At 44.2% G+C, this 14,740-nt stretch overlaps 1 protein-coding gene across 1 annotated transcript; it reads left to right on the forward strand.

Moving 5' to 3' along the window:
* The first annotated feature begins 3,601 nt into the window (after positions 1-3,601).
* Positions 3,602-4,634, forward strand: LOC109732037 (chemocyanin). The gene is made up of 2 exons (XM_020291225.4): positions 3,602-3,947; positions 4,040-4,634. The coding sequence occupies exons 1-2, from the start codon at positions 3,776-3,778 to the stop codon at positions 4,546-4,548; spliced, it is 681 nt and encodes a 226-aa protein (XP_020146814.1). The 5' UTR covers positions 3,602-3,775; the 3' UTR covers positions 4,549-4,634.
* Positions 4,635-14,740: the final 10,106 nt, after the last annotated feature.

Here is a 14,740-nt window from a genome sequence, read left to right on the forward strand (position 1 = left end):
CCTCTGTTGGGCCGTGCCACGTGTCGATGTATCATAGGCGCCTCCTGTCCAATGAGTGGATGACATCTGTCCCAACGGTGAGCCAACACGTGTTTCCTCCGGCCAATGAGAATTTTACACGTGGAAAATCCCCATTGGTCCAGGCTGTTAACGGGTTATCGGATCCAAAACCGGACCCGATAGCTTAACGGCGAGCCGTTACGGTCGATGCCACGTGTCGGTCACCCTTAACGAAAGCACTTCTGTGACACGCGATTTATCGTCATGGAAGTGGACACTTCCGTGATGATAATTTTGGTAATGTCATGGAACACTTCTACGACAGCACAGGTATGACTATCTTGATTCTGTCATAAAATCGTCATGGATGTACATGCATGACAGAAAACGTGACCTACTGTGACAAACACGTATCATCACGGAAGTGTATTTTTTTATAGTGGAGGTTGTGGATATGAGAGCGGAGATCTAGTCGCGGAGTCGGCTTGGGAAGTGGTGCTGTCTCGATAAATACATCAAGTGGTCCTATCTAACCGAGTCAAAAGCTTTCTTGATGTCTAACTTGAAGCGCAAGGTTGGAGATTTGTTGCGGTGAAATCGACGAGCCAAGTTGTAGACACACATAAAGTTATCGTAGATGCTCCATTTCTAGATGAATGCACTTCGCATATTGGAATCGATTTCTAGCATGTGTGGGGCGAGACGAGTGAACATCATCTTAGCAATGATCTTCGCAACCGCATGGTTGACACTTATGGGTCTCAAGTCGGATATCTCCTCCGCCCCATCTTTTTTTTAGATGAGGGCAATATTGGTCGAGTTGAGCCAATGAAGGCTAGAAACGTAGAGGGTTGAGAAGCTGTTGATCACTTTCATAATTTCCGGCTCGCTGATGTCCCAACATTATTTGAAAAAAGCTCTATTGAAGCCATTGGGGCCCGGTGCTTTATCACCGGTAAGATCATTGATGGCTGCCCCGACCTCCTCCTCGACGAACAAAGCACCTAACTTAGAGAGATCTATTGTCGACTACGGGATGCAAGCCCGGTTGAAGTCCTTGGCGCGTGGATAATCTCTTTCTTATGATTATGATTCGTGACCCAACCATTATTGTGTTTAAGTAAGTGAATGAAGTTCTACCTTCAACGATGGTTGATACGAAGATGAAAAAAACGAGTGTTAGCATCTCCCTCTTTGAGCAATGTAATTCATGAGCTTTAGCTCTTCCTTGCCCGCTCGAGGACCACCAAGGCCACCACTTTTCTGTTAAGTTCCTTTCTAATGTTCTACTCGCCCGGGCTAAGTGGCCTTAGCTCTTGCGCGGCATCAAGCCAGAGGATGATCTCGAGGGCCATGTGGAGTTGGACTTCGTAGTTAGAGAAGATAGACTTGCCCCAGGTCCGTAGGCGCTGGCTCGTCCTTTTAAGCTTCTGAAAAAGCACTTGGTATGGCTCAGTATGGGTCATCTCTTCATGCGAGGCATCTTAGACTTCTTGAAGTCAGACATCTTGATCCAAAAAAATTAAAACATAAAGTTTTTTGTCGCTTAGGTCCCTAGTCATAGGCCAGGAGGCCAGGAGGAGTGAGCAGTGATCAGAGAGCGAGGACGATAGTGCATGGAGGATGTATGAGCCAAAGTCAACATCCCAGTCTACATTGCAGAAAAACTAGCTAACTTGTTCAAGGTCGGGTTGGCCTGCTCATTGCTCCACATAAATTTTCTGTTTTGCAGGTGAATCTCTTTTAGCTCATAGGAGTTGAGGGCATTTTGGAAACGTATAAGACGGCCATAGTCAACATTTGTGTGACTTTTGTCACGAGCACGATAAATTTGGTTGAAATCATCTGTCACAAGCCATCTCGTACCGCGTCGGGGCTTCAAGCTCACAAGCTCTTGAAAAAGCGCGTCCTTAAGGTTGGATCATCAGATGTGCCGCTGGGAGGTGGTAACCAGGATCAAGCCGGGGTTCTTTGCGCCACACGTGGGGTCGGCTGAGACTTAACTGGATTGGATAGCACAAGATCTAATAGGAATCTCTTGATGAACATATGAGTAGCCATAGGACTTCGGTGCTCACCTCCACGAATCAATTTTAATCTGCAGTAGTGGGCAGGCGTGTTTGTCTAATCGTCTGCAGTGAAATCGCGCTAGTGCGGCCCGTGCCGCCCGCGACCGCGAGGGCCGACGTGTTCACATGTCCGCCCTGCCGCCGACCTTTGCTCCGTCCGCGCGCGGAACCCGCGGCACCGGAAGCGGATAGGAAATTAAAGCGACCACGGCGACGGCGCCGACCAGCCGCCTCGCCGGGCTCGAGGCTGCGTGCGAACCCAAAGCCCCGTGATCCGGAGCGTGTGAACCTCAATCAAAAGGAACCTAGCACCAGCGCGGTTTAGAAAGCAGACGCGGTTCCGCGCCTGGGCCACAATCTATGGAGTAGTATAGCACGATGTCGGTAGGCACTAGGCATCCTGTACACATGATCAGTCCAAGTGTCCAACTCCAACCTGCTGCTCGCGTAGATTCCCCGTCGTGCAAAACCTGCACGGCCATGCTCGGTAGGCGAGCGGCAGTTCCTCCTCCTCCATCACCAGCACAGTAGTTTGCTGGCTGTCAATGGTCCGATCACGGTCTAATCTCGTCGTCATGCACTCATGCACTCATCCAACAGCGGCAGTGTTCCGGCTCACGCCATCCCGAATGATGCACGCGTCGACCGTGCCGTCGTTGTTGCCTAACCACTCATTCGATCGGTTCATGTCACCTTGAAATCACAGAGCTCCCGCGTCTAAGCAAGTATACATGATCCCATTTCACTCACAGGAGACAAACTGTGTCGAGTCTCGGCACCTTGAAACGTACGCAATCTGCGAGTGTGAAGTCGTTGTCCGAAGGTTAGGTGGTCCGGCTAGCCGATATGACCCGATCTCCATGTGAAGGGGTAAATCGGATTCCACAACGCCGTCGGGTCGGTCGGCCGGCCGGCTGGCCCGGCCGCGCACACAACTAGATTCACTTCACTTTGGCCGATTGCTGGTATATATCATGTGAAAAGAAGCCGCACCTAAAAGGGACGGAATAGCCGGCCTCAAAGCTACAAAGGTGTCGCCGGTTGATATATGCGTATCTCCTAGCAGGGCATCCCGTAAAAAGAACAGGTGAAGTGCAATCAGGGCCACCCGTTCTGATTCATGGTTGGAGAATACTTTGACCACCCGCAAATTTTAACTAGTACAAAAAGTCGTGTAGTCTAGTCCTCTAGTGGAGTCAGATGTATTTTTTTAATCTGAAAAGCATTTTCTGTTAGAAAGAATTGGTAATGAAAAGATCGAGCTAGGGTAGTTCAAATTAGACGAGCTGATCACCAAATGTTTATGAATATGTACATACACGGGGCGATGCTGATTCGATGCAATAGTCCTTTCATCATGATGGGAACATGCCTTTTGCAACACCATCATGGAAATCTGATCGGTTGTTGGCACGAACAGCGCCAGCCGTTCATTTAATTATAAGCAAAAGCATTTCCCTTGCATTTCCTCATAGGTAAAGTTGCTCGACAATCGACATATATATTCGTTCCCGCACACCCGGTGAAAAGAAAGCCCATTGCCCACCAACTGCACGTTGCGGTCGATGCTGTTATATAAGCCCCACGTTTCCCGCGTCTCTAGCTTCTTCTCATACTAGTGCAACGCAGCATCATATTTCCTCTGAACTAAAGCTAGCGCCTGAGAGAAACCTTACGGTTCATCTTGGTTGGATCGATCAGTCACGATGGCTTCCGGCGCCGGTTCATGCTGGGCCTTGGTGGTGCTGCTCCTCGTTGCCCGCGCCTTCCCGGCGGCCGCCACCAGCTTCACCGTCGGCGGCAAGTCCGGCTGGACGATCGGCGTCGACTACACCACCTGGGCCAGCGGCAACACTTTCAAAGTCGGCGACAGTCTCGGTAAGACTTTCAAGTTTCTTCGTTCGTACTTACATACATGCTGTTAAACATGTGACTCCTGTGGTTAACGACATGTGTCTGCCCTGTTCTAGTGTTCAACTACGCCAAGGGGCTGCACACGGTGGCGGAGGTGAGCGCGGCCGACTACCTGGCGTGCGCGGCGGCCAACGCGGTCGGCTCTGACGGCAGCGGCGCGACCACCGTGCCACTCAAGACCGGCGGCAAGCACTACTTTATCTGCACCATCACAGGCCACTGCGCTGGCGGCATGAAGCTCGAGGTGACCGTCTCCGGCTCCGGCTCCGGCTCTGGCTCCTCGCCGTCAACCCCGATGCCCACCCCGACCACGCCGTACACGAGCCCGACCCCGACCCCGACGACGACGACGCCGACCACGCCGTACACGACCCCTACAACGCCATACACGACGCCGACGTCTCCAGCGTGCACTGGCACCACGCCTGGCGCGACGCCGCTGACACCGGTGACCCCAGGCACCATGCCGTTCTATTATTACAATGGCGCCGCCGGGCTCGCGCCGGCGTCGTGGGCTAGCTTTGCTCTGGTTTGTGCCGCGGTTGTGCAGCTCGGACTGTTATGAACTAGCGAGGCTAGCCCAGGATGAAGGCCGTGGTCTTATATATAGGTCACCTTGTGAGTGTGTGCAATTAATGTGTTAATTTGTTCTTTGTTGTGGTCGTGCAGACGAGGTTCCATTAATTGCCGTCTGCTAGTACCCAAATCTAACATAACTACAATATGCCCATGAAAAAGAAACAGTGCTGCTCTAGTGTGTCTCTAGAGCAATGCTTGCACACACCTATAGGGCATCTCCTCGCTCCTAAATTGGACATGGTATCTGTCCGCGGACTGGTAAATGTCCGCCTAGATCCGGCCTATTTGAATTTCAAATGCATAGCGCCCAATCACAACCAAAAGGAGCCAAGTATGCATAGTTTTCACATGCCCAATTACAAAAGAATCTCAGTCCGGCATATGGATTTTTTGCCCTGCAGGACCGGCTATCCGAGCCTCCACGCTCACTCTGCCGCCACCGCCTCCTCCTCGCCATCCGCTTCCTTCTCGACCGCCTCCTTCTCGGCCGCCTCCTTCCGCGCCATCTTCAGTTGATCCTTCAAGCGCTTTAACATCCTAAGATGAACGGCTTGCACGATCATCCTTGCATCCTCATCCAACTCCTCCATTTTCAAGGTCCACATCTTTGAATCCTCCGAAGAGGCTGCGATCTCAACCTTCTTCTCTTCGAGCTTGGTCTTTTCTCTTCAAGCTTGACCTTCTTATCGGTCGCCGCGATCAAGATGTTAAACTTATCGTTCTTACATGCCTCTTTGACGTCGGAGCGGTTGACACATGCATCCTCATTCTTCACCAAGATGTCCTCGAACCTCTCTGTTCTCTTGGCTGCCGCCCCTCCTCACTAGATCATGTACTTTGATGGTTCCAAAATGCTAGCTGGCGCGGGGGCTGGAGTGGTCCTTAACTAGCCAAAAGGTGACAAGCTATGTTATGTCTTGCAAATCCACTTGATGGCATTCAATAACACTGTAGAGCATGAAGCCTTGATGTATGGCTTCGAATGACAATCTCACTCAGGATTACCAGCTCGCTGGTCCATGGCGATTCGAATCTCCTCATCCAGCAGGTGGTGAAAGAGTGGGACATTAGGGGCGAATCACTAACTACCTATTGCGCAACCGTCGGAAAGCTAGAAGGAATATTCGAAGGACTGGAGTTGACTCACGTTTGGAGAGTTGAGAATGAGGTAGTTGCTTCCTTGGCGAAGCTTGGTTTCACTGGGTTGCCAATTCGACCTGGTATTTTTCTTCACCAACTCCATGAATCGACTATTCATGAGAAACCATATGGCAATCCAGATAATCCTCAATAGCCAGAAGTCACTTCAGATCTAGAGGCATTGCAAATCCTAGTAGTCAATGATATGATTCAAGAGGTTCTAGTCGTGACTCCAGACTGGACGTTTCCATATATTGCATACCTTCTAAGGAAGGAACTCCTTGAAGATGAAGTAGAAGCCAAATAGATCATACTGCGATCAATGTCCTACACAGTGTTAAATAGAGAATTGTACAAGCTTAATGCGACTGGTGTCTCCTAATGAGGGCACGCAAATCCTGAATGAGATCCGCCCAGGAACCTGTGGACATCATGCGTCCTCTCGGGCAGTCGTCGCCAAAGCATTTTGAGCCGGATTTTTCTGGCTCACTGCGCATGCTGATGTGGCTGAGATCATCTGCACCTCTGTTGGTTGTCAGATGTACAGCAAGCAGTACCACATGCTATCTTCTGAGTTGAAGACAAACCCTCTTTCTAAGCCCATTGTTGTTTGGGTTTTGACATGCTTGGTCCATTCAGAACCGGCCAAGGGGTTTCACCTATGTGTTGGTCAATGTCAACAAATTCATTAAATGGATTGAGGCCAAGCTGGTCAAAAAGTTGGACGGAGCAATGGCAGTTAATTTTATGAGGAGAATTATCTTTTGAGTTGACATTCCTCATGACATTATCATGGATAATGGAACAAACTTTGCGTTGCAGGAATTCAAAGAATTATGTTGGTCTCAGGGCACTCGGGTACACTTCAAGACAATATAACAGTGTGTGTGACTACGATCGTTGTACGACTCATTTGGCTTCTACTTCGTCTTTAGGGAGTTCCTTCGTGAGAAGGTATGTAATATATGGTAACGTCCAGTCGAAAGACATGACTAGATCTCTTGAATCAAATCAATGACTGCTGGGATTTGTACTGCCTTTGGATCTGAAGCGACTTTTGGTTGTTGAGAATTATCTGGATTGCCATATGGGTTCTCGTGAATAGTTGGTTCATGGAGGTGCTCAAGAGAAATACTGAGTGAAATTGGCTTTGGAGTGGAACTCAACCTTCACAAAGGCATCATCTGCCTCATTCTCAATTCTTGGGACGTGAGTCAACTCTAGTCCTTCGAATCTTCCTTCCAGCTTTCTGACCACCGCGCAATAGGAAGTCATTGATTTGCTCCTGACGTCCCCTCTTTCATCACCAGCTTGACAACGAGATCCGAATTACACGGACCAACAAGCAGGTAATTCCAAGTGAAATTGCCATTCGGAGCCCATACAACAAGGTCTCATAGTATGCATCGTTAGTGGATGCCGTGAAATGGATCTGCGAGACATAACATAGCTTGTCACCTTTTGAAGAGATAAGGACTACTCTGGCCTCTGTGCTAACTAGCATTTGGAACCATCAAAGTACATGACCCAATGATCCTACTATTGCTGTGTGGGTGGGTTTTGAGATTCTGTCCACTCCGCAACAAAATCATCTAGGCCTAAATCTTCATCCCTCTTCTTGGTTCAAATTTGATATGATGATGCAACAACTAGATATTCCACTTGGACATTCGTCCTGTGGCATCCCGATTGTCGATTATTTCTAACAACGGGGCTGCACTAACCACAGTAATCGAATGATCCTGAAAGTATAGGACCAGATTCCACGCAGCTTGGAATACACTGTAGATGAGTTTTTTAGTCGATGCATAGAGACGACAAACCTTGTTCTTCTTCGGGCGATGACTGGATTGGATACCCATTCTAAGTGGAGTACATCCTTGATGAATCCGGTTGACAAGAGTCGCGAATTCTTCTCCGATTGCATTTTGCTTGGTTCGGAGAAGAGATGAAGTGTATGATTGAGAGGCTTCACTGCGTTGATGATGTTCAATTTGTGCTCAGCTAGCTCCCTTGGAACTTCAGGCATGTTCGACAGCTGCCATCCGAAGATGTTCCAGTTCTTACGGAGGAAGATGATGGGCGCACTTTACTATTTTTTCAACCAAGATCGAGGGTGACCTGGGCCGTCTTGGATTAGTCATCAGGGTGAAGAGGACTTCCTTCACCTCCTTCACCAACTAGAAGGAGGTTTCGGTCGGATTTGAGTTCTTGCCCTTGGGCATCTCGGTCAAATCAACCGACAACATGTATTCCTCAAGTTTTCCATTAGACAAATGTGCATCGATGATGTTTGCAGTATCCTCTGCGCGCTTTAGGTCTCCGGCAACAATGTTGACACCCTTAAGACTAGACATGTTGTAGCGAGCAGACCTGGTAGGATCCATATCTATGAGTTCATCGTGGTATCACTCGATCATTAGCTAGCACACTCAATACAAAATGAATATCATGCAACCTACGTCATTTTATTACATCATGAGATTCGGAGTTTAATTTATTACAACTGCTCAACGTTATGCTCAGGTTGGGGCGCTGGAGGCAGACCGCAGAGGAGATCCAGGCTAGGCACGCCGCTCGCATCGCTGCCGGGCTGACTCCGGACTCGCCGGAGTCACAGGAGGAGGAGGAACAGCGGCCGGAGGAGAAGGAGGGAGAGGAGCTGCCGGAGCCAATGGAAGTGCCAGATCCGAAGGAGGACGTGGCAGAGTAGCCTACTCTAGGGTTCAACATGGAGGAGGCGGAGGTGGAGTTCGCCGTCGCCCAAGCCGTGGAGATGGCGGAGCCGCAGGCCATCCTAGAGTCCATTCAGGAGGATGATGCCCCGGCAGTTCCTCCGGCAGGAGCGGGCGACAACCGACACGCTCTTCGCCGAACTCGAGGCGGCGATGGAGGAGGAGGCCGGAGCAGAGCAGCCGGAGGCGTCGGAGCTGCAGCTGCCGCCCATGACTTAGAAGGGAAAGAGTCGTCTTTTACACATTTTCCTTCTTTTCTTTCTTCGTTTTTCTTTCTTTCTTGGTTTTCAACGCCTTTCTCGTTTTCATTTGTTTTCTTTTTCATTTTTCAGTTTTCATTTTTCATTTTTTTCATTTTGTTTCATTGTTTTTTTTTTCTTTTTTCTTCTCCATTTTTTGATTTGGGTTTCATTTTTATTCTCCATTTTTTTTTCTTTCTTGGTCTTCATTTTTTGTTTTTTCTATGTTTCCTTTTGTTTTTCACTCTACATTCTCATATACATGATGAACATTTTTTCGAATACTTGTTCAAGATGATCCTAAAAAAATACTTGTTCAAGATTTTTCAAACACTTATTCACATTTTTATATACATGATCAGCATATTTTAAAATACTTGTTCAAATTTTTTGAATGCTTGAATATTTTTTTAAATCCTTGTTCACAATTTTTCAAATACATGTTCAACATTTTTTTGAACACTTGATTAACATTTTTAAAATATTTTTTCAACATTTCTTCAAAAAACCTTTTCAACATTTTTTAAAATGTTTGATTAACATTATTAAATACTTGTTTAACATTTTTGAAATATACTTGTTCAACATTTTTTGAATGCTTGATCAACATTTTTCAAATACTTGTTCAACATTTCTCTGAATTCTATGTTGATTTTTTAAAATACTTATTCATCATTTTTCAAATACTTCTTCAAAAAAAATGCTTGATAACATTTTTCAAATACTTGTTTAAAATTTTTCAAATACCTATTCAACATTTTCCAAATGTTTTTTGTAGATATTTTTTGTAATGTATATATTAAAAATATTCTAAAGTATAAGAAAAATTACAAAGTAAAACAAAAAACGAAAAACGAAACCAGAAAACGTAAAACGTAAAAAAAAACAGAAAAATAGGTTGTGGCCTCGCTCGCGCATGGGCCGGCCCACGCGTGGGGTACCCCCTGCTCGCTTAAAGCGAGAAATAAGGGTGCCCCGAACAAACACGCGGCCCTTGCTTCTGGGCTGGCCGGTCGGCTGAGTTAGGCCTCAGAGGCTCAGATCATATACAAAGAAAATAAGGAAACAACAAAGAACGGAAAACTTAAAATATACATATTTTTTAGAAAAAGTAATTACGAATTATGATAACATTCATACAGAATAGAAACATGTTAAAGAATTCATAAACGTTCGTGGATTTTTAAAACTGTCCGTGAATTTGAAAATCAAATTATGGATTTAATAGAAGTTCACAAATTTGGAAAAATGTTTGTGAATTTTGAAAATGTGTTCCTAATTTTAAAAAAATGTTCAAAACTTTAAATAATATCTGCGAAAAATATTCATGAATGAAAAGACTGTTCAGAAAATGTTTGGAATACAAAAAATGTTAATGATTTTGTTGCCATGGAGTAGCATGACCACACTAGACGTACTGGATGTTAGGTATAGTAGATGAAAATGGGCTCCTCCAAAACAAATAATTACAATCGTTAAATGGTTCTTTAACTCTTCCCGGTTGCAGATGTTGAACATATGTCATGAACTCTTGACGGAAATTTCCATGTATCGACTAATAATCTGTACTTATCGGCTGAAGCCTTGCATTAACCTGCTCCATGTCTTTCTTTTTTCTCGTTGCATATTTTATCAATCTTCATGTGCAACCTATGGTAGCAAATGATGTGAAATATTACATTGGGCACTGAATCTTTGATATTTTTACGAAACTCCGGTTATTATCTCATCTACACATCCTCAGGTACTTTCAACTACATTCAAACATTTGGCTTATGTTGGTTTCAAATCCGCTCAAATCTATAAATGTGGCTTTTTAAAGAATGTGTTAATGGGGCATGGATACAATAAATGTGGAGAGATCTCAAATGTTTATTCAAACATGCTACAGCTCTAAACTTTCGCATTAGAAACATAGGACAAGATAAAATCATGATGTGATATGCAACAAGAAAACATACCGTTAGCGTTTTCACCTACCTTGCAAAGTAAACAACACTCTATATAGTAGCATGAGTACAAATGTCCATTAATAATAAGAAAACAAATACCCAGTTGTTTTTTTGTTTAAGTTTAGAAGATCTTGATTGATTTTTTTTTTAATAATTGAATGTGGCTAAACTACTTTTGGCTCTACTTTCATGTGGTTCCATAGTGTAGCATGGACATCTTACTAGTAATAGTGAAATTTTCACACTGGTATAATTTGCACACATAGTACTTACGTGTATACATCTACACACATTCAACATCCAAAAGCACATCTATATATCTACCAATATAAAAAGACCCAAAGGAGCAGATCCAATTAATCTAGGCCATCAAATCATGTCAATCCAACGACCTAGACTGCTTCGATGTCAAGCGCTCAACACGTTTAGCGTGCAGTTAATTTCATGTCAAATATAGTGCTAATCACATAATAACAATTAAATAATATCCTACTTAATATTTGTATGCACTTAGGGCCAGTTCTTTTGCTGGCTTTTTTGGGCTTTCAAAATAAGCTGTCCCTACCCAACTTATTCTAGAAGCCGAACCAATTTTTTTCTTTTAGAAGCCTACTAGTTAAGTCTTAACTATTAGGCTTCTAAAAAATAATTTTGGTTAGGCTTCTAGAATAAGCTGGGTAGGGGTAGCTTATTTCAGCTTATTCTAGAAGCTAGCAAAAGAACTGACCCTTAATATACTTCCAAATTAACATGCATTGCATGTACACATTGACTAGTAAAGTAAAAAAAAGGAATTTTGAAAAAAAAGATGAAAAAGGAAAAAACAAAAGCTAACATGGGCATCCTATATTCTTAAAAATTTCAACCCAATTCTCTCAACATGCAAATTGTCCACCTCAACATCTCCACTAAGCCATGCATTTAAGTCTTCTTCCCCACTAAATCATGCATTATGCCTGCCACATAAGGAAGCAATGCATTTAACTTATATATTACAATTATTTTTTGCATTATTCTATACATGTAAAGTTGTCACATCATACATGCATGTTAATCATCCTTAATATTTTTGTTCGAAATGACATTTTTGACGGTAAGACTTCTCACCCACTAAGCATGCATTGAGTATACCACATAAACAAGTCATGTATTAACTTATAAATTATACTCTCTCCGTTCCTAAATATAAGTTTTTTTAGACATTTCAAATAGACTACAACATACGAATGTATGTAGACATATTTTAGAGTGTAGATTCAGTCATTTTGCTTCGTATGTAGTCACTTGGTTGGAATCTCTAAAAGGACTTATATTTGGGAATGGAGGGAGTAATTATTTTTGCATTAGTCTATGCATGTAACGCTGCCACATCATACATGCATGTTAGTCATCCTTCATATATTTGTTCGGAATGATATTTTTAACTGTAATTCAAAATGTTTTTTAGACACTTTTTTCATTGATTTTCAAGATTATAGTTTGTTTTCGTTAGATTTAGTTATCTTTATCAACTATTGTTCGCACACGAACACGTCACCGTGTACCCTCGACGCGGGGGATGATGCACCGCAGCTCACGTCGAAGGAGGCCCGACCGGCAGCGCGATACGCAAGAGAGCCAGCGGACGCTTTTGTAGACCCGAAACCCCGATTGCCCGGGAGGGACCCCGTCAGGGCTCGCGGTGGCTATGGGCTGCTCCAGGTCGATTCGCTCGCCCCTAGAGCCTCGTGGATCCACAGCCCTCCAGCATGAAGAACTAGCGAAGAACGAGAAGAAATATACAAAGGGAGAGATAAAAAGTAGATGAACACGAAAAAGTAGTAGATTGATTTGTTTGATTGTGTGTTGTTCAATCGGCCGTCACCCCTTAGGTATATAAGAGGCGGCTGGACTTCCCGTGCAAGGAAAAGGCTCGGATTCACGTCCAAAACCCTAGTCAAATTCGGATTGGTTTTATCCGAACTTTCCAAAACTGTTCGGTTTAAACTAGCTGCACTCTGCGGGTCATTTTTGTGGTGGTAAACGACTTCGGATGGAAACGAGTCCAAAAGCAATCTTGACCGTTTCGACGAGATGAACAACTTTCATGTTGAACGTTTTTTCTTCATAGGTTATCTCGAAGGTCACATCGCTCGCGCAAAACAGCTAATTATTCACGCAGCTCATCAGACATACCCACGTATGTGTCTGGTTCCGGGCGTCATATTTTGCTCACTGGAGGGTCGCGTTGTGCGGGGTCTAACTTTTGCATACAACCTCGGATTGGGACGATCTTTATATCAAAATCGATTGTTTCGACGACACGCACAACTTTCATGTAGAAGATTTTTCCATCCGAAATCATCTGAATAACCTTTTGAGCCCATCTTCAACTTCTCGTCCGATTGACTAACACAGTCTCCACCCCGGCAAGCTTTCCATCCGAGTAAGCTTTCCACACCGGCAATGTTTCTACCCGGCAAGCTTTCACACCGTCAAGGTTTCACCCCGGCAAGGTTTCTGCCTCGGCAAGGGTTCCTCCCTGACAAGGTTTCTCCCCCGGCAAGATTTCACACCGGCAAGCTTCCACACCGGCGATCTTTCTGTGCCGGCAAGCTTTCTATGCCGGCAAGCCTTCACACCGGTAAGCTTTCACACCGGCAAGATTTTACCCCGGCAAGGTTTTTGCCCCGACATGCTGCTTTATGATCGTGCCACTTTTGAGCGTCAACACATGCCCCCCCTGTTTTTCGGCAAAGCTAGCGTGACGAAAAATAACTTGTACCGTGTTGGTTCTAAGGACGATGTCAACACTCCATCGGCCATTTATTTTTCTTAGGACGATAATTAGGTATCGGCCATGTTTGTGCTAAGGGCGATAATCATATATCAGCCATATCTTGTGTGAACTTTCTGATGCAATCTTGGGTGAAACCTTCTCAGCTTCATTAACAATCCGGTGATAAAGTTCCTTAGATATGTATCTCAAGGTCATCCTCTGAACCATATTGTTCACCCTTTTGCTAGGATTTTGTAGATAATCAACAATAAACTTTCTCCAATCCTTACTTTCGCCTGCATAAAAATTTCATTAGTGGCCGAAGATGTGGACTTCGGTTCGGCCTTACCTATGTTGACGAGACTAAGCATCGGCTATTGAGAGAAATGCAATACAACATGATGGACATGGTAGCCGAATGCTTGCTATGCCAACTCTCTCCAATTGTCATGTCTAAATATATGAACAATTTTAATGCAACCCAAGGTAAATTTTGCATCTAGATATACCCCAAGATAAACTATAAGTGATTCGTCAAAACATTGATAACCCTTGGATATTTGTTGCACTACTCATAACGAATCACCGAAAGCCTCAATATGTATAGCACCTATAGCAAGTAAAAGAATCAATCCGAATAACAATGCATATTCGGCTCTGATTAATCGTGCATAAAAATATTCTAAGAGGCATGAGGCTTCAAAAATAGTACCATCAGGAGATATATAAACAACACCAATACTTTGGCCATTGCTACGAATTGAACCATCAAAACATAACTCCATAGTACTAAAGAGATAAGGCTAGTATCAATATTATGCATGTCATTAATCTGATGTTCAGTAATAAAATCAGCTATGATTTGGCCTCTTATACATCTCAGAGATGCATAAGCCAAAACATATCCAAACAAAGTATAAGCCCCTAGCCAATTCTGTAACTATGAATTGGTCTATGCATCATGTATTCAATGACATCGGTCATCATATCTCAACTCCATTCAAATATAAATATAAATTTCCATGAGCACGTACCTTGTCTCGCTCTCCAATCAAACTAAGGACGATGTTATAATATTGCACCGGCCATGCATTGACATACTCTTAGGACGATAGATAAATATCGGACATTACCATGTAAACTTCATTCAAAGCACATATAGCCGAAATAAACAAATGAAATGATAAATCAAGTATTTCGGCCCTTTGGATCAGCAACAAACTTGTAGCTAATCAAATGTATAGTGACTTGGTAACACCCTTTCATGATGTAAGAAATTATATTGCATCCATGGATTAAAATAAGCCCATTGAGGGTTACCAATCATACCTGATGACGAATTCCATGGCATAGG

The sequence above is a fragment of the Aegilops tauschii genome, chromosome 6 (genome assembly GCF_002575655.3).
Source record: "Aegilops tauschii subsp. strangulata cultivar AL8/78 chromosome 6, Aet v6.0, whole genome shotgun sequence".
Lineage (NCBI taxonomy): Eukaryota > Viridiplantae > Streptophyta > Magnoliopsida > Poales > Poaceae > Aegilops > Aegilops tauschii.

Coding starts and splice junctions, on each gene's coding strand:
- LOC109732037 (XM_020291225.4), top strand. CDS start 3,776: ATGGCTTCCGGCGCCGGTTCATGCTGGGCCTTGGTGGTGCTGCTCCTC. Junction 3,948..4,039: donor CAAAGTCGGCGACAGTCTCG/GTAAGACTTTCA, acceptor GCCCTGTTCTAG/TGTTCAACTACGCCAAGGGG.